At 38.5% G+C, this 18,962-nt stretch overlaps 1 protein-coding gene across 1 annotated transcript in view; it reads left to right on the forward strand.

Moving 5' to 3' along the window:
• The window catches only part of LOC145779279 (uncharacterized), a 92,305-nt gene that overhangs the window by 15,534 nt on the left and 57,809 nt on the right, over positions 1-18,962 (forward strand). The window contains exon 2 of the mRNA XM_082590824.1: positions 12,554-12,622. Within this exon, the coding sequence (XP_082446950.1) occupies positions 12,554-12,622 (69 nt within the window). The remainder of the gene's footprint in view (positions 1-12,553; positions 12,623-18,962) is intronic.

An 18,962-nucleotide genomic window follows, 5' to 3' on the forward strand; every position in this document is an offset into this window, starting at 1 on the left:
TTCATTTTTTGCCAAATAAGAGCCACCCTAGCGTTCACTTTGTCGCCTGCTCTAGACAGCGTGATTTTTTACCATAGTTCTTCACTTCTTACGCGCTACAAAAATTAAAACGATATCAAATATCAAACTTTTGGTATTCGGCGAATTACGAACCATAGTTTTAATTAAAGAGGCAAATCTTCTGCGATTACCCCAAGTAATGAAAAGAACACTAATTCAAAAGCGTTTTGAATCTTTCAGACAGTTGCTCACATTTTCTTTGCAGTTGATACTCCCTCGCCTTTTCTTTTCTTGCTTTCAGCGCCTCGCGTACTGCAAGTGGCACTAAAATAATAACTAAATATTACGTAATACAGACGAAATCGGTTAATCGAATCACCTATTTGCCAGACGTTTTGATACGATTATACGATTGATTCGTTTAACCAATTTACTAAAAAAAGGTTTATTGTGAATGGGCGTAATTGTTGAGAAGATGTCTGTGCTGGCTAGGCTGCAACGCACATTACAACTGATACTTCCTACAACTGTTTACAATTCTGGTTAAACTTTAAAGAGTTTCCTAGTTCAGTGTTACATACCACTACGCTGTATGTCCCAGCCAGCAAAACTGGTCCTTTTTACATTGATTTATCGTCTGCAGACGTTAAAACAATGTAAAAAAGATCAGCTTTGCTGACTTGGCTGAGCAGGTATGATCAAAGCATTTTTCTGCAAACTGCAGCAATCGGACTGCAAATCGGCAATCTTTCATATCACCGATCTCTGTGACGTCACAACGCGAACTTTGACGTTGAAGTTTTTGATTCAAGCGAGCTATTTTTAGCTCCCTACCAGCTGTGTAGTTTTGAGTGTGGAAATGTGGCCTACGAAAATAGTGGTATGGTAGAAAAACACGGCGCACACTCATTGTTTGTTTTGGAATCGCAAAGGTTTTTTTTTCAAGTCTTTTGCGCTGTCTGGTAAAATAATTAATTTGCAATGTTCTTCAACTGAACGAAACTGCACAAATGAAATTACGCACTGCATTTCACAACAGTAGGCTACTTTGTTTCAGCAATTTTAAAAAAAATTCTCCAAAGTTTTCTGGTTTAAACTTTTAGTCATGCTTTCGAACACTTCTCTCTCAAGCCGAAATAATTTGTACATGTCCTTTCCTTGGAAGGCCAGTCGCCGGCAGATGACATCAAAAGCATTTAAACTGCTTTATTGGGAAGTGTGATTATTCCTTTTGTGTGCTTTTCTGTTTTAATGAAACCCAGCTGTGCGAAAATTGGTTGTTTGCAGTGCGATGTCTAGCACATAAGATTATGGCCTGGGATTACAGACACTTGTCTTTGTTTTGATCGCATGCGTCTGTCTCGCCTTTGAACATTGCAGACAATTATGCGAAGCGAAAAAGAGACATTCTCTTTTCGCTAACGGGTACAATTATACGATTAAATGAATGAAGTAGGCAAACTAGAAGCAAATCCTGATGCTTTTATCCGACTTATTCTTTTAAGCGGTATACGCTTAACCGATGTTTCTACTTAACATTAGATTGGATTTGGTTTGGGATTTCAGGTTTTGATTCAAATAAACGATTGATACGTTTAAGCAGTATACTATTAACCGATTTCGTCTGTAATCCATTTCTCCTTTAACTTCTAACCGTTGTGTAATCAATCAAGTTTTATATTTTATCTGGTCTGATTTTTCGTCATTTCAAAGAAAGAAAGTATTTTGATCTGGTGCCTTCTGCCTACTAAAGATCATAAATGGCGGACAATCGTCATAATTTAGACTACCGCTCTCCGAATGCTCGTTGACGCTGATGCGGTTGTTCAAAGAAGCCGTTCTTCGATCGGTATTTCCACGCGCTCACGCTACTTTTGATTAGAAAACTTTGATAAAGAATCGGCAATTTCTTTCGATGCCGACTCCGATGCCGATTCTCCAAAAATTGTCAATACCTGTCGATGCCGATTCCGATTAATCGGCACTTCCTTAGTACGAACTGACGTAACGAATTGTTCATGGTACGAATTAGGTTGCAGCCTGCTTAGCTGATCTGCAGTATTACCATCAAGCACCTAATGAAATAGACTTTATTGGAAATAGCACCTAAGTGACTGGGCACCACAATGCGCCGCACTTAAGTATCATGACCCCACTGTGTGCGCAACTGCGCACCTATTTGACTGGCGCCTAATTGTCTGCACCTAAAAGACGTGGACCCCAAACTACAGATATTAAACTCATGTTCAGTAAACATTTCAAAAACTAGACTGTTTTCATCTTCAGTGCTATTGAATGAAAGCAATTCTTGATGCTGCCAAGTTTTATTGAATTGTGGCTTACGTCACAAGGGCTAATCGACAAGCTTATCATAATTTTATATTGCAAGTTGGCCTATTTTTTGCAGCACATTGTTTCATAAAAGGTTTGCCTTTTATAGATGGATTGTTACTTCTGGGTCATTCCATGCCAAACGTCCTGAAAATCATAAAGATCCCAGTTTGACCCTCTTCGATTTTGCTCAAACTTTGTCAAAATGTTATTTGGCATGATTTAGCCATACAGTACAAATTTTAGCTCAATATCTATTGTAGTTTTGGAAATATGATGCTTTAAAGTTTTAGGTACCCCCTAAACTTTTCCGCATTCGGTTTTTTGGACCATTTTCAATTAACCATATTATTTGCTCCGAAGGTTATATAAAGTTTATTTTTGGTAAAATGATTCACTTTTAGCTACATTACATGATTGCCTTGTCAAAATGCAATTAATGTGCAGCGTAGTCGGGGTCTGCTACTATTCGGTGAGTCCGATTCGGTGAGAGCCTTTTTCGGTGAGAGCCTTTTTCGGTGAGAGCCCTATTTGGTGATTTTTTTGAATTTTTTTTTGAAAATTATCGGGTACCGTAGCCTAATTAAAACCCCTAACCCCAAACCCCCTAACCTCAAACCCGAAAACCCAACCCCCCAAAAAAACCCAAAACTCCCAAAAAAAACCAAAAACCCCAAAACTCCCAAAAACCCCCAAAAACCCCCAAACCCCCAAAACCCCAAACCCCTAACCCCTATCCCCTATAACGGCAATGATAATTAGGCTACAGTGCGCAATAATTTAAAAAAAAAACTCACCGAATAGAGCTCTCACCGAAAAAGGCTCTCACCGAATAGGGAACTCACCGAATCGGGCCATTCCGGCATAGTCGAGTAATCAAGCCTCAAAGTAGCTCTTTTCTTCATCAAAAACAAATTTTGTGCCATATTTGGAAGTCTGTAACTTTTTTATGAAAAGTAGGATAGTTATTATATTTATATTGTATGCTCTTTCCCTACCAGGCAACAACTTCACCAAGTTTGATAAGTAACATTATATTTATTAGAAAGTTACAATGCATTAAAATATGCACCCCAAGCAAAAAAGTCAAAATAACACCATCTTGTGGTATAAAAATACCCCCGTAACAAGGTGTTTACAAAATAATCTTTTTAACCATTTGAAGAACATTACCTAAGGAACTTGTGTACAAAGTTTTGACTTTGTCACTCAACTATTAAGAGGTAAGTTGGGGGTCAATTTTTAACTCCCCATAATAAAAAATTGGCTTATTTGCAGAGGAGTCATTCCATGCTTAATTTAGGGGAAAAAATATTGGTACACCCATGGTTCCAGAATTTTATGATATATTGTGTTCAGATAGAGCTCATTGAGACAACTCTTTTAAAAAAAAAATTAGCATTCTATAGCCTTCGGCTCTCGAGATATTGAGGATTGTAATTTGGCCACACGAGGGGCAAATCCTGGTTACGCATGAGTGATTTTTAAGTATATTTCCTATATAGATGGTAGAGGAGTGGGGAAAATTGCTATTTGGGGGTTTTCAGGGGCACTGAATTCAATAAAAACAGTTCCAAATAGCTCAGAGCAATAGTTTTGTCTCTACAGTTATTTTTTGCTGTTTCACTTCAACCGCTTAAATGGTTAAGTGACAAAGTCAAAACTTTGTACACAAGTTCCTTAGGTAATGTTCTTCAAATGGTTAAAAAGATTATTTTGTAAACACTTTGTTGCGGGAGTATTTTTATGCCACAAGGTGGCGTTATTTTGGCTTTTTTGCTTGGGGTGCATATTAAATATTTTGATGCATTGTAACTTTCTAATAAATATAATGTTACTTATCAAACTTGGTGAAGTTGTTGCCTGGTAGGGAAGGAACATACATGATAAATATAATAACCATCCTACTTTTCATAAAAAAGTTACAGACTTCCAAATATGGCACAAAATTTGTTTTTGATGAAGAAAAGAGCTACTTTGAGGCTTGATTACTCCATTATGCTGCAAATTAATTGCATTTTGACAATGCAATCATGTAATATAGCTAAAAGTGAATCATTTTACCAAAAATAAACTTTATACAACCTTCGGAGAAAAATGTATAGTTAATTGAAAATAGTCCAAAAAAGCGAATGCGGAAAAGTTTAGGGGGTACCTAAAACTTTAAAGCATTATATTTCCAAAACTATAATAGATACTGAGCTAAAATTTGTAATGCATGGCTAAATCATGCCAAATAACATTTTGACCAAGTTTGAGCAAAATCGAAGAGGGTCAAACTGATAGGTCTAGGACGCTTGGCATGGAATGACACTTCTGTTTACTGCCGTTTGATTGATACTTCTAAATTCCAAGTTGTAAAACTAAAAACCTTGGCTTTTATTTTTATTCTTAATAATAATAAGCTTGTAGATTAGTCGGTGTGAAGTCAGCTGCAATTTAATTTAAAACTTAGCAGCACCAGAGATTGCTTTCATAGTACAATGATGAAAACAATCTTGTTTCCAAAACGTTTAGTCATTTGCTGGGTAATTTTGTTTTGACCTGAAATTCCAACCATTTTACTACTTATTGTTACTGTATTTTATAATTGCTGGGGTAAATGGTCATGATAGCAAATGACATCAGTGTATCTGAGTTATGTTGAACGGAAAGTAGAACTGTCAAAGTGTTTTATATTTAGTAATGGTGTGAAAGCATTCAGTATACGATCCCCTACTGTATTGTCTAGGATAATATTTTGTGATACCATAATTGTTTTTAAGTATGACGTGTGCGTAAAGTGTAGGCCTCATGCATTTTACGCAGCTTAATCTAGGCTAATCATTGCAATTTTATAGCTCAAGTCAAAAAATTAATACAAAAATGTTGAAAGTGTGGGTCTGCTACTATTCGGTGAGTCCGATTCGGCGAGTCCGATTCGGCGAGTCCATTTCGGAGAGTCTGATTCGGAGAGTTCCCTATTCGGAGACAGCCTTTTTCGGAGAGTTCCCTATTCGGAGATTTTTCGAAATTTTTTTAAAACATTATTATTAATTATTATTAATTTTAAAAATTAATTATTTAAAAATTATAGGTTTACTCTAAACTGCCACTTGGGTTTTTACTTCATCTTTTATGGCAATCGCTATTTGGCAACTGTGTTTTTTTAGTTGACACGTTTTCACTGAGACTTTATCTCATTAACCCCTATTGTTAATCATGAAAACTGTTGTTTTGATGTAAAACACATATTTTCAACAAACCCAGATAACAAAATTCGTCATTTTTACATTGATTCGAACGTTTGCAGATGTTGAATCAATGTAAAAATGACGAATTTTGTCGTCTGAGAAGGCACTCAAAGGTAAACACTGGATAAAATGCAAGAATGCAAAAAAAACGATATTGTGGAATAAAATACAAAATTCTCTAAATAAACAGACGAATCGGACATACATCTCTCTGTTATCATTTTTAATGTAAAAATTCCTTTTGTGGTCCCTTTGTCTGGAACAAATAAAAACTGTGCTGTTGAAATTTCCGATTGTAGTTTTGGTCTCAATCTCATCATCATGATTCGGAGTAAAATGTTGGTTAGGTGATTCACAAAGCTAATTGTTCTGTAGAGTGAGCATTCTGTTGCTCCGGTTTTCTTTAGTAAAGTTATGAATATGGAACGTAGCCTACCATATCACTAGGGTCTTTCCGGTGTCATAACTATGATTTAAGATCTCAATGGTTAGGTCTAAACCCCACTCATCTAAAGCTTCGATAATTTCAACTATAAAAGAAACGATATTGTGGAATATCCTAGTATGCGTATCCTAGTCAGCTAAAGTTCTCTTTTCTAGTCAGCTAAAGTTCTCTTTTCTACACAATTTCAACGTTTAGCGACGTTAAAACGATGTAGAAACGGCAATTTCTGCTGGTCAGGATAACTAGGCTACGGTATTTCAATGTTTAGCGACGTTAAAACGATAGACCACACATTTGGTTATCTGTTACTACAATGTAAAAATGAACTGTTAGGCTAACTGGGTTCTTGGAACAAATTTTTACTGGTTGAGATAACTAGGCCAGGCCTTAAAACTCGTGTTTTTTTTCGGCAGCCATCGTGGCCTACTGAGAGCTCCTTCTCGGCGGCCAAATCTGCGTGCTTAGAGGCCAAAATACAATAACGATAGCACAAGTAAATAACATTAAACTTGCAACAATGTTAAAATGATCACTTAGCGTTGTTGAAGTCTGGGCGACGTCCTGCAAAAGAATCGTTGTACCACGCATTAAATGCTTTATCGGGATTGTAATCCGGTATTGCGGGACCATCTAACGACCCTAAATTGTTTTAACTGCTCGTGCTCGCAGCTCAGTTATTGTTTCAACTGCATACCGCCTTTCATAAAACCTGACCATTTATTCCGTTATGATGTCACCATTGAGGGTGTGAAGTCACTAACCCACAGCGTTCTCAACTATGAAGACACTTGTTTTACCCAGGGATGTCAACTAACCTAGTTCTCCTTTTTAACAACGATTCAATGTCTGACAACATTGAATCGATATAAAAACGACAATATTGCCAGCCGGTGTATATTACCACTTCGGATTAACACCTCGTTAAAAGTTAAAATAAACATCGGGAATTGCAAACAAGACTTACAACGCTGGTGATCGCAGCTGGATATATTCAATACAACAGTAGTGACCATAATGCGCTGACCTAATTCTGTGTCACTCTTTGATATTACATCTTTTCGACATTTAATCCACGATCATTCTATTGCGAAATTAAATAATTGGCTAGAAGAAACCGGCGGCCAAACTTGGCCGACGGAGGAGGTAGCACAGGCGGTCATTCAAGCACTACTTAGCGGCCATGGCCGCTGGCTGCTTCAAGGCTTGTAGGCTACGGTACTCGATAATTTCCTTTCAATCCAAGCTATAGGCCACACATTTGTTGATCCAAACTACCGGTAATCTTTTTAACTATTCAAAAATACTAACTTATAGACATAAACATGATTTTTTTTTTGTAACATCTTTTTGTTATTTTCCCTTCATATCTTAAATTTTTCTGAAGGTGTTGCGGCTGTGCCAAATTTCTTTTAACTCAATCACTTACTTCGATCACAAGAACGTTTTAACGTTCACGTTTTGTCGCTTCTACGTTTTTCTCGACTTTTGCTATGTTGACGTGTATTGTTTTTGATATGATGGTCACAAATAAAAACAACTCAACTGAACTGACATGACGAATTTTCATTCAATTGTTCAAACATTTTATTTCAATTTTCTCTGCACGATTTCAACGTTTAGCAACGTTGAAGCGATGTAAAAACGGCAATGATAAATAGGCTACGGCACCCGATAATTTTCAAAAAAAAATTCAAAAAATCTCCGAATGTTTATCCAGTGTTTACCTTTGAGTGCCTGCTTCATTTTTACATTGATTCAACGTCTGCAGACGTTCAAATCAATGTAAAGATGACGAATTTTGTTGTCTGGTTTCGTTGAAAATATGTGTTTTACTTCAAAACAACAGTTTTCATGATTAACAATAGGGGTTAATGAGATAAAGTCTCGAGTGAAAACGTGTCAACTAAAAAAAGACAGTTGCCAAATAGCGTTTGCCATAAAAGATGAAGTAAAAACCTAAGGCTAAGTGGCAGTTTAGAGCAGGGCTTCCCAAAGTGGGGGTCGCGACCCCCAGAGGGGTCGCGTAACGAACTTCGGGGGTCGCAGAAAGTATACAAATTTTACACAAAGCACTGCATATTATCACTTATATGCAAGATGCTGTGAAAGTTATTCACTATTAAGAGTCGTGCACTCAATAGGCTACCCGTATTTTTAAATTTATGTAGCCTAGTGAATATATAGCCATATATAGCCTTAGTCTACAGCTCAGCCGAAGATGCCACAGCTGTGTGGAACAGTAGCAGACACACAAAAAAGATGGATGTATGCATTAACGACACCTTGCGCATCATCACTGGCTGTCTCCGCCCCACACCTACTGCTTATCTACCAACTTTGGCTGGCATTGCTCCTGCTCATGTCCGATTGTCCGTAGGGAAGAAGCCTCTCACAAACTGGCTTTGCATGCAAGACTCGATCCTCAACACCTTCTCCACAGTCACTCCCAAAGATATGGACCAGTCAGACCTCAATGCCTGTCATCAAGGCGCCCATTCCATCGATATGCTACACAGCTTGTGGATAAGAACTTCAGCTGCATGGAGACATGGGCTCAGAAGTGGAACGAGCTGCCACATATCCCTCCCCAGTTTTCAGTTATACCAGCACTCTCCATCCCTCCTGGAGCAGACCTCTCAAGAAAGGCATGGGTCACATTGAACAGGATCAGATGTGACGTTGGCTGCACTGGAGCTAATCTGTTTAGGTGGGGGTTGCACAATACGCCGATATGTGTCTGCGGAGCGGTAGAACAAACAATGCAACACATACTCCACGAATGTTCCATCTTACGGCCCCCAAGTGAAATCATCGGTATTCCACAACTGGACCCAACTACCGTATTATGGCTGCACGATGAGGCATTGCCCATCTAAGCTACTACAAGTCAAACGAGAGAAGAAGCCTAGTGAAATATGGAATAGGAGTTTAAAATCCTCTTTTCTGCATTGTAAACGTGGATTTCAAAACTAAAGCAATGCTTTTAACAAGATTAGCGTTAAAAAATTAAGTCGTGAATTTTCCAACGGAAAAAGTGTAGCCTTTGTCCACCGTGTTTGTAAAGACGTTTTTGGAAAGGCTTTTCAAATTATGCTATTTGTCAGGTTTGCCTGAAAAAAGGGAACGAATTTAATTTGTCCTTTCAAGGAGAAAACATTTATGTTTTTACATGGAAATCTAAAGTTGGAGCGTTCATCAAAAAATTAAACATCTAGAAACAAAACATTGCAAATGGTTTATTTGAAATAATCTCATTTACTGAAAAGTTTTTGGCTAATCAATGGCATGGAATCAAACGTTATATTAAGCCTCTGGTTATCGACACTTGTCAAGACTGTTGAAAGAGCTTAAAAGTATTTTCTTCCAGAATTGGACAATACTTTTAGATTGGATCCAAAACCCATTTGGTTGGTTGGTTTTGAATCTTTATCCTGACAAAGCCTTGATAGGTTATTCCTGGTAGTTTTGCATACTTGTAGAGGCTCTTGACACAGGGCCGGTTACCGAGATTGGCAGAGTGAAGTTTTTCGATTGTTGCCGGGGAATTATTCCATTCACTAGGTGCCGCTTCATGGAGAGCAGTCCTGAAATGCGTTGCTCAAGCGCACACCCCGAGAGTCGAACTTGCGCCGCATGATCTTGAGCTGGGCGCGTAACCACTGAGCTAACGGGGTGGACCATGCAAAAACGAAGTACCGATTACCTCTCTTTCAAATCTTAGGAAAAATTTGCAGATCTATCTTTTAACTACAGTAAGTTGTGGCTTGAATTTTCTGGAAAAAAGTTTTACATTTTTTGGCTTAGCCTAACGTTAGACCGGAATATTCACCATTAGGCCTATATAGCTTAGCAGTAACCGCACTCCTGCCGTTTGTCTCCACGTATATGTGCGTGTCAGTGTCTTCAAAGTTGATAAAATACCGTTCTAGCGTAAATAACATTGAAGCTGCCTTGAGACCAGCATTGACAAACATCGAGCGACAGCTAGACTTGCTTTGTCGCAAAGAGCAGTCGCACCCATCACACTGAATAAATGTGTTTACTTTTTGTTTGATTTTGTTTCCATCAGGCTACAAGGCCTAGTAAAGTAGTAGGCTTCGAGTACGGATAGCTTGCTTTTAGTTTTCGTTCAAATTAAACCTTTCAATAAATATCACAAATGTATATTTCGCATTGTTTATCCCTTTAATCGTAAAGGGGGTTGCGGAAAATTTTAGGAGATTAAAAGGGGTCGCAAGCAAAAAAGTTTGGTAAGCCTTGGTTTAGAGTAAACCTATAATTTTTAAATAATTAATTTTTAAAATTAATAATAATTTTTTAAAAAAATTTCAAAAAATCCCCGAATAGGGAACTCTCCGAAAAAGGCTGTCTCCGAATAGGGAACTCTCCGAATCGGACTCTCCAAATCGGACTCGCCGAAACGGGCCATTCCATGAAAGTATCACGGAATGGCCCGTTTCGGTGAGTCCGATTTGGTGAGTTCCCTATTCGGTGAGAGCCTTATTTGGTGATTTTTTTTTTTTAAATTATTGGGTACCGTAGCCTAATTATCATTGCCGTTATAGGGTTAGGGGGTAGGGGTTAGTGTTAGGGGTTAGGGGTTAAGGATTAGTGGTTAGGAGTTGTGGTTAGGGGTTAAGAGTTAGTGGTTAGGGGTTAAGGGGTTGTGGTTAAGGGTTACGGGTTAGGAGTTACGGGTTAGGGTCTTATTTCAACGTTTAGCGACGTTAAAACGATGTAAAAGCGGCAATGATAATTAGGCTACGGTACCCAATAATTTTCAAAAAAAATTTCAAAAAAATCACCGAATAGGGCTCTCACCGAAAAAGGCTCTCACCAAATCGGACTCACCGAATAGTAGCAGACCTCAGCCCTCGAAATTAGCTTCCATCTACGACGGCAAAAACATTGTCGTCGCCAAATCAACAAACCTTGGATTGCAGCAGCAATTGCCGTATGCTTTAATAAAACAAAATTTTATGCGCTTCTTCATAATGTGTCACACGGCGGTAGCCCAGAGCATCACGCAAGCTATCTTATGCGCTGACAATGCTCTTGTGAACTGTAAATAGTTTGCAACCTTATAAATACTGGCTTATTTGTTACGCTAAAGTTGTTCTTTCATCGAATGCTTGTTGTATATCAGTGTCGTTGCGAATTTAAATCATGGTGAAGGAAGATACAGTTAAAAAGTGGAATTTACCTGCTATAGGTTATCAAACAGAGAGAACAGAAGGAAAAGTTAGTGTGGTATTTTGCAAAATTTGTAAAGAATTTTATGACGGAAACAAATCGGAATTAGAAAAGCTATAGAGTCAAGTTAAAAAAGGAGAATATACAAAATTGGATAAATGGTTCTTTTGCAGTAAAGAAAAGTAATGCTTCCGATCATATGGCATCGCGCATTCATGAACGGGCAGTTTTGCGTCTTCAAGCATCATCCACCGATACAGCATCTGATGATTTCGATTCTGACTAGTTCCTTATACAACAGACTTTGTGCTGCTCTCAGTATCCTAATTGTGCCGAAATTTTGTTACCGATACCGGTGCGTAAATAGAGGCAATCTTCTCGCAGGGAGCTATTAATTTGTTACCGGTACCTGGTTGAGCATTGAGCAATTAACATTATTTTATGATAATTCAATGTCGCTAGATGTCGAATTAATGTAAAACAAACGTAAATTTCTTGTTAGGGTTTTGTTGTCGCGCCAATTAATTCGCCGAAAATTAAATCGATTTGTGCTGACTCGAACTTTGAATCAACCCAAAATTTACTTACTTTTCGCTCTGGGTTATTTAACGTGAATTACCGTAACAGTGTGTCTCGCTTTATCACTTCTTTTGGTATTATTACATCACAACAAATCAAACAGTGCTGTCGTGATAGACTACCGTACTCTAGTATATTTTTTGCTTCTCGTTTTATATGTTTTAGTACAATTTTTTCGTAATAAATGTTCACAGCAATTGCTGCAAGGCAATTTCAAATTTTGCCGTTTGGCCTCGGCAACGTTTTTGCCAAGTAAAAATATGCTAATTTCGAAGACTGCGTGAGTGTTCACAGCAAGTAAAATAGTCCGAGGTGAGGTGTTGGTGAGGTCTTTCTGCTGATTAAACTCCCGCTGTGAGCAAATAACACAGGAAGAATTTTTGAACAATTTTTGTCCTATTTAAGTGCTCATTTTGCGACAACATTTTTATTGCCGTCGCAGAATGGCCAATGGCCATTATGACGTTTGCGGTAGCATTCACCACGGCAATTGCCTCGTGCCTCCGCTAATTTCGAGGACTGAAGTATGATACAGCCTACCAAGATTCATGCATTGTGAAACGCAGTACATGCATCTTTGTTACATTGTACTCTACTTTTAATTTAATTTTTTTATTTGCAGTGTTGCAAAACATCCAGAGATGCTTTGTTATATTTTGCTGATGCATCTGTAAATTGGATGTTGGATTTTTTGGGTAGATCTATTGCACTGTAACTGTACATAACTGCCTATGTTAATGCAATAAAGCAAATTTTGTCTATGTATTTGCAGATATTGAAGAAATCACCATCGAGAAAGTTGCTGGAGTTAGATACAAATGTTGATGAAGTCTTTTCTTTGGTATGCTATGTCCTGTGTTTCAAGCATGACAGCTTATATGCACAGGCTGTACCACTGTGTGAGCTTCAAATTTGATTTAAGGCCGATCTACTGCTCTTGATAACAGTTAGAATAAAGGGTGGTCCACATCTTTTAGGCACAGACAGTTAGGTACCTACCAAATAGGTGTGCACTGCGCACTAGGGTGGAGTGAAACATAGGTTAAAAATGAAAGTTGATAGAATCAATCTGTAATAGTTACTAAAAGTTGTGATGTGGTAAATGTATTCACATGCTGAAATATTTTTGATTTTGATCAACGTTTACGTCTGCCGCAAGTCCATTGAAGTTTTCACTGGTATTTTGGAGCTATGACGTCATCACAATTAGCAGATCGTCACTTTTATCTAACTTCTACCTTCGGTACTTCTATCTAACAATATCAGAGTTGTAAATTACACATAAATCGTTGCAATGCAGTGGAAAATACGTCTTTTAGAACGCTTGTTGCATGTATATGATCAACTGATAAGAAAAAACACGGATTTTAAGCTATTTTCTTCAAATTTCTGTTCCTTTCACAAGTTCATCACCACAGTTTAAGCAAGTATGTGCAATGAAGGTAAAGCAAACTACAGTAGAAAAGTGTTTTTCTTAATATGACAATATTGAGATTTCGGTTGCCTGTTTACTTTTGATCCCATATAAATATTGTAAACGCTTTTTAAATCATCAGCTTATACAGTACATGGGCGTTGGCAGAAATATTGCAGGGGGAGGGGGCAAACATCTTTTAAGCCAAATTTCATCTTGTGAGCTACAACGAGTGCAACGTAGCTAAGTGTATTGATGAAATGTAACGTAAATTTGGACGGCACGAGCGAAAACGTTACAATTAAAGATATTTCCAAGGCATACTTAGCGATAGTTTCCGAAAGCGCGAAAAAATAGTCCTGGAAAAATGTTGGTTTACTTCGAAGAAAATTGGATGAAAAAGATATTATCGCCCAAAGGTAAGAAACATTTTTGAAAGTATCGTTTTCATAAGGAAAGAAACGTTTATAAAACCCAAATCCAGGGGGACAAGTGCCCCTCTCTGCCGACTCCCATGAGTTTAAATCTCATTAAGCACTCCATTTGCCAAAAACTCTCGTTTTGTATTGAATACAGGCATTTCTAATCTTGACTGCAGTCTACTTCGAATAAATCCCTCCCGTTGTTTCTGCCCACACTCCGCAGATGCTGCTTCAATAACGAGGCGCACGGCCCCTTCCATGGCTTGCGTGTGACACGGATAGCTAGGAAATTCAAGCTCTGGAGCTGCAGCATCTTGAATGAAGGACATTAACTGACTGTCCGGTATGTCTCGAGTTAGCGGTAGTTCATATCTCTCTGTATGCTGCCAATCAATCAGTTCAAAGTATTCGTTTGCTTCAAAGATCAAGAGTGGAACTTTAAAGAGACGAATGGAATCTCCATGACCTTGTTTTCTGGAAAGTATCCTTCTCAGTGCTAATTTTCTGTTGTACAGACGTTCATCTACCAACATCCACGGCAATAGGTTCTCTTGGTGAGCAAAAAAGGCATTTCGGTTGATACCAGGGACAACTATTGCTTTTAGTTCAGCGCTAAGACAGCGCGACTTTTTAACTACGTGAAACAAAGTGTTTAGCTCCTTTACAGTAAGTAGTACAGAAAGGTTGCGTTTTCACCGCAAACCACGTTGGAGCGTATAACTTGGCAATGTAGGCTACTCCACCAAAAGTTTCCTTGCTTCAGTTGTCCCATTAGGTCATGACAGTAGCGTAGCCAGGAATTTTGAAAGGGGGGGTTTTGACGACCCAACGGCGGGGGGTCTGGGGGGCCTCCCCCAGAAAATTTTGAAAAATTACTTTGAATTTGGTGCATTCTGAGAGCATTTTCAACAAAAATGTAGTTACGAATATTCCTGTAAAATGATGGTGTCTGGTGGCATAGCAAAAGAATAAGATCATGTTTTCTTCGGCATTTTTCGGAAATAAAGCTAAGTCTTTATGTTTTCTTGTTGCTAATTCCTGGCTAAGATGTTTAGTATTGGCAAAACTTGCTCTTTTAATGCAATTTTGTTTAAAATTAAGCAATTTTTTTTTAGACTGAAAGCATCATTCTCAATATCGTGACGTCACACGCGTGCCAAAGGGGGGGTTGTAACCCCCAAAACCCCCCCCTTGGCTACGCCACTGGGTCATGACGATGTCGCCGCCAATGTGCGGGTTCAACTATGGCAGGAGAGACTGGCAGCCGGACCGACATTGGCCAATATGGAGCTCACACCCATGGAGAGCCTTCCTCCCGGAAAACGTGAACCGTGGAAGTATTGGCGATGCCTCAACCGCTTAAGAACTGGTATTGGCAGGTGTAAAACCTTGATGAGACACTGGGGGTATTCCATGGGGAGCACAAGTTGCAAATGCGGACAGGAGCAAACGATGCAACATTTACTCGAATGCCCTGACCTAAAAGCAAGGTGCTCTGCACAGGATTTGGCCGAGTTCAACGATAGAGCAAGAGCCTGCGTGATGCTCTGGGCTACGGCCGTGTGATACACGATGAAGAAGACCAACGCTCTCAGATTTTACAGGGATTGTTTCGTGAAACATAAAGCTTCAAAATGCGATTGGTTGTTGTCAGCCATCTGGAGTGATTCATCTTTCTTGGATTACAATAGGCAAGCTTGGCATCACAACGCCCTGAGCTAATTGCTTTACAGATGCCATACAAGTACAGTAGGCTACTGCTGGTCTGTGCTTAAGCTCACGTCAATTGAAGGCAGTTGAATATCAACAGCCTCAAACTCTGTGACTGGTAAACTGTCACAGTCTTCAAGTTTTTTACCAATGGAGCCAGAAAAACTTAGTGGACCAGATGTAACTCCATCAAGATAATGCATCAAGTGTCTCAGTGGTAATTCATTAAAATGCAACAGACATACAAACCGCTGCAATGGCTTTTTCAGGCCCTTTTTAAGAATTGCATATTTCCGGTTATGTTGCTTAAATGGACTAATTGAATCGTAAGAAATATCCTCTATGACGTCACATGCGATGGTTTTGTTGCGGAAAAAAATCTGAAGCAAATTGTGATATTTAATCAGCACATCCCTTGTAATCTTGAACTTGCTTGCGGCAGACGAAAACTTTATTTTAAAACGCTGAAATTTTCAAAGCTTAATAGTCAAGCCACACTACAACTTTTAATCGCTATTACAGAGCAAAAATCAAAATTTTCTTTTTTCACTCCACCCTACTGCGCACAGCCGCACACTGTGTCGTGAGGATATTTGGGTGTGACACCTAGTCATTTAGGTGCTATACGATGTGTCAAATTTATCAAAAATGCTTGATTACTGTATATACTCGAGTATAGGTCAATCTTGTGTATAAGTTGAACCCCTACTTTTGAGCTGAAAATCGGTGATATTTCCTTCTCCTATGCATAAGTCGAACAGCTTATTCCCGACACTACCATTCGATCGTTCATCTAAGTATTGGCATTGACATACGGTAAGGAAATTTCAAAGTAGAGCGCAGAGTAACTTACGCTTCTGGAATAGTCACGTAACACTATTCACGGCAATAATAAGTAAACCAGCTAAATTAGACGCACTATTTTCAACTAGGTCTTCCTGCTGTGAGATCAATTATGATTCAACAGAACGCATTGTTTTGTTATCAGACGCATGAGAATTAGCACTTGGCCTTTCTGTTATTTTAATGGTCTTAATCGCAGATATTGCCTGCATTAACTACGTCTCTTACCGCTATTATCACCTAGCCAACGTAACATCATTGATTTATGCGGCCGCTAAGGTTTGACATCGACTTCAACGACCATGGAATGTTACATACGGTAATAAGAACGATTATATCCTACACACAAAAATAAAAAAATGATCGCTTAAAACAGGGGTGACGAACCTTTTTGCGGCCGCGGCCACTTTGTCAATTACACATGAGTTATCGGGCCACACAACTTAGCGCTTGTCAAAATTCTATGATGTCATAGATTGAACTCGACCAAAAATACAAGGTGAAGTTGGTGAATAGTGTTAACAACTTTGCCTTATAGCTTTCCTATTTTCTAACTTTAAACCTTGAAAGTTAGTGTTTAGGGCAAGAAAATAGCAAAGAAAAGGTGTACCAGTGAATGCATAAAACAGCTTTGAGATGTCTTTTGTCTTCAATGCATGAGCGATTGTCAAATCGTTTTGCGGGCCTCACAAAACTCTTTGACGGGCCGCAGGTTTGTCACCTCTGGCTTAAAACATATGAGTGTGCACTGTGCAGTAGGGTGGATCAAAAATAACAAAAAAAATTTTTTTTCTTAATTTTAATTAGCTAGACATGGCAAAAGTTGCCAATATATCACCAAAACACAATGTAAAAAAATGAAGAGGTTTGAACAAGTTTTTGATCACCCCCCGCGACATACAAATTTAGGCACTCATACATACAAGAACTGCATGGCAAGTTTCTTTTCGATTTTAACTCGCTATGCAGACATGGCAAAAGGTTTTAATATAACGCCAAATACAATGAAAATGTGTGTACTTAAGAGTTTTGACTTCACTCTCTTTCAGCATATTAATTTTAAAGTGACTTGGCGGATGGACCACCCGCGATTCCTACAGGTAAACGCCTATTAACATTCACCATCAGATGGCCGAGTATAGACTCACAAGCTTAAGCTTTATATGACTGGGTTGACAGGTGGCCATTGGCAAAGTCACTTCCTATTAATTTATGCGCTCATGCATACAAAGACTGCAAGCAATATAATAAACAGTTACAAATTGAAGTGAGCAAAGTCACGTTTAGACTCAAATATTGGCATTAACCGACAAGAAGCAATTTGGGCACAAATGAAGCCGTCTCGATATTTCGGTCCACAAACTGCTTTAAATGCGTCGTTAACTAGCTTCACGAGCCTTTCAACAGCCTGCGTGTGACATGGAAATTTGGGATAAAATACAGTGGTAGTCACATCTATCATGATGAATTGCAGGAGCTCAGCATCCGTCATTGTTTTAATTACAGGAGGCTCCGTGATAAGAAGATCTGTCCAGTTAATCAATTCGAAGTATTTCACTGCATCAAAATTAAGCTTAGCGGGAACTTTAAATTTTCGTATTTTTCCGCTGGGTTTTGCAGCTCTAGCTTTCATCACTCTACGCAGGCCTAGTTCTCGAATATGTGGTCGATGGTAAGTCATCATAGCCAAAATTATATTCTCCGGATGAGCAAAGTATAAGTTGTGGTGTATAACTGGGTCGATAGTTTTTTTGTGCTTCTGACTAAGATATCGTGATGGGGTTATCAGTTGGTGAATGTGTCTAGTTCCATTTTTGCAAGATGAGTGTGATTTTATTGTGAACCACATTGGAGCATAAACACGGATAATGAACATAACCAATGCTTGCAGTTTCTCATACGGATTGTTATCGCTGAAATATAATCTAAGGGTTCTATTAATTAGCTGTAGTCAGCCATCGTGAGTGTCTGAGCGATTCAAGCATCCTGGGTTTCTAGCATTGATCGCTAGATCAATGCTACATTCACCAGTGCAGTGAAACTGGTACGCTGAATGGTGAAGATTGATGAAGGGAAGCACCAAGTAATAATAAAATTAGGACATCGCCCAGTAGGGTTACTGGTACTAGTCTAAGTGAACTGCCTTTTACTCTGTAAGAAGCGCTGATAACTTTTATTAAACTTTGTGGAACCTGCAGTGCAAGCAAATTCCAATATTTGTACTATTAAGCTTCTATTACATCTAGAATTCTTTGGAAGAATCAAATGCTACATCACAGCTAATTGTTGAGATACACAACCAAGTAAATTAGCCCTGGTGATAAAATGGTCAATTGTAGCCTATCTGTTTAAACACAAGTTGCTTATTATGACATCACAAAGCGCATAAGTGAGTCACACAGTATTTATGCTTTTGACCAATTTTGTGGGAGACTTTCTCGAACCCGATATTAGGAAAATTAAAACCTTGCGGGGGGCGATCAAAAAATTGTCAAAACCCCAAAAAAATTTGCATGTATGTTATTATGGGTGTTTCGCACCTTTTTGACATACTAGCTTAGAAAAATAAAACTTTTGGATTTTTCGATCCACCCTACTGTGCAGTGTGCAGTGCCTGACTATGCATTCAAGTACAGATAGCCAAGAATTCACTTAACAAGCTCTTTTGTTTGAATAGGTGCACGAGGTGTAACGATGAAGATTTTTATTAAGTAATAAATAAAATATCCGCAAGCGCAATTAACACTTCAAATAATAAAATATAGAAAATAAAAACGACAAACAAGCCTCAT

This window comes from Aplidium turbinatum, chromosome 1, assembly GCF_918807975.1.
Source record: "Aplidium turbinatum chromosome 1, kaAplTurb1.1, whole genome shotgun sequence".
NCBI classification, from domain to species: domain Eukaryota; kingdom Metazoa; phylum Chordata; class Ascidiacea; order Aplousobranchia; family Polyclinidae; genus Aplidium; species Aplidium turbinatum.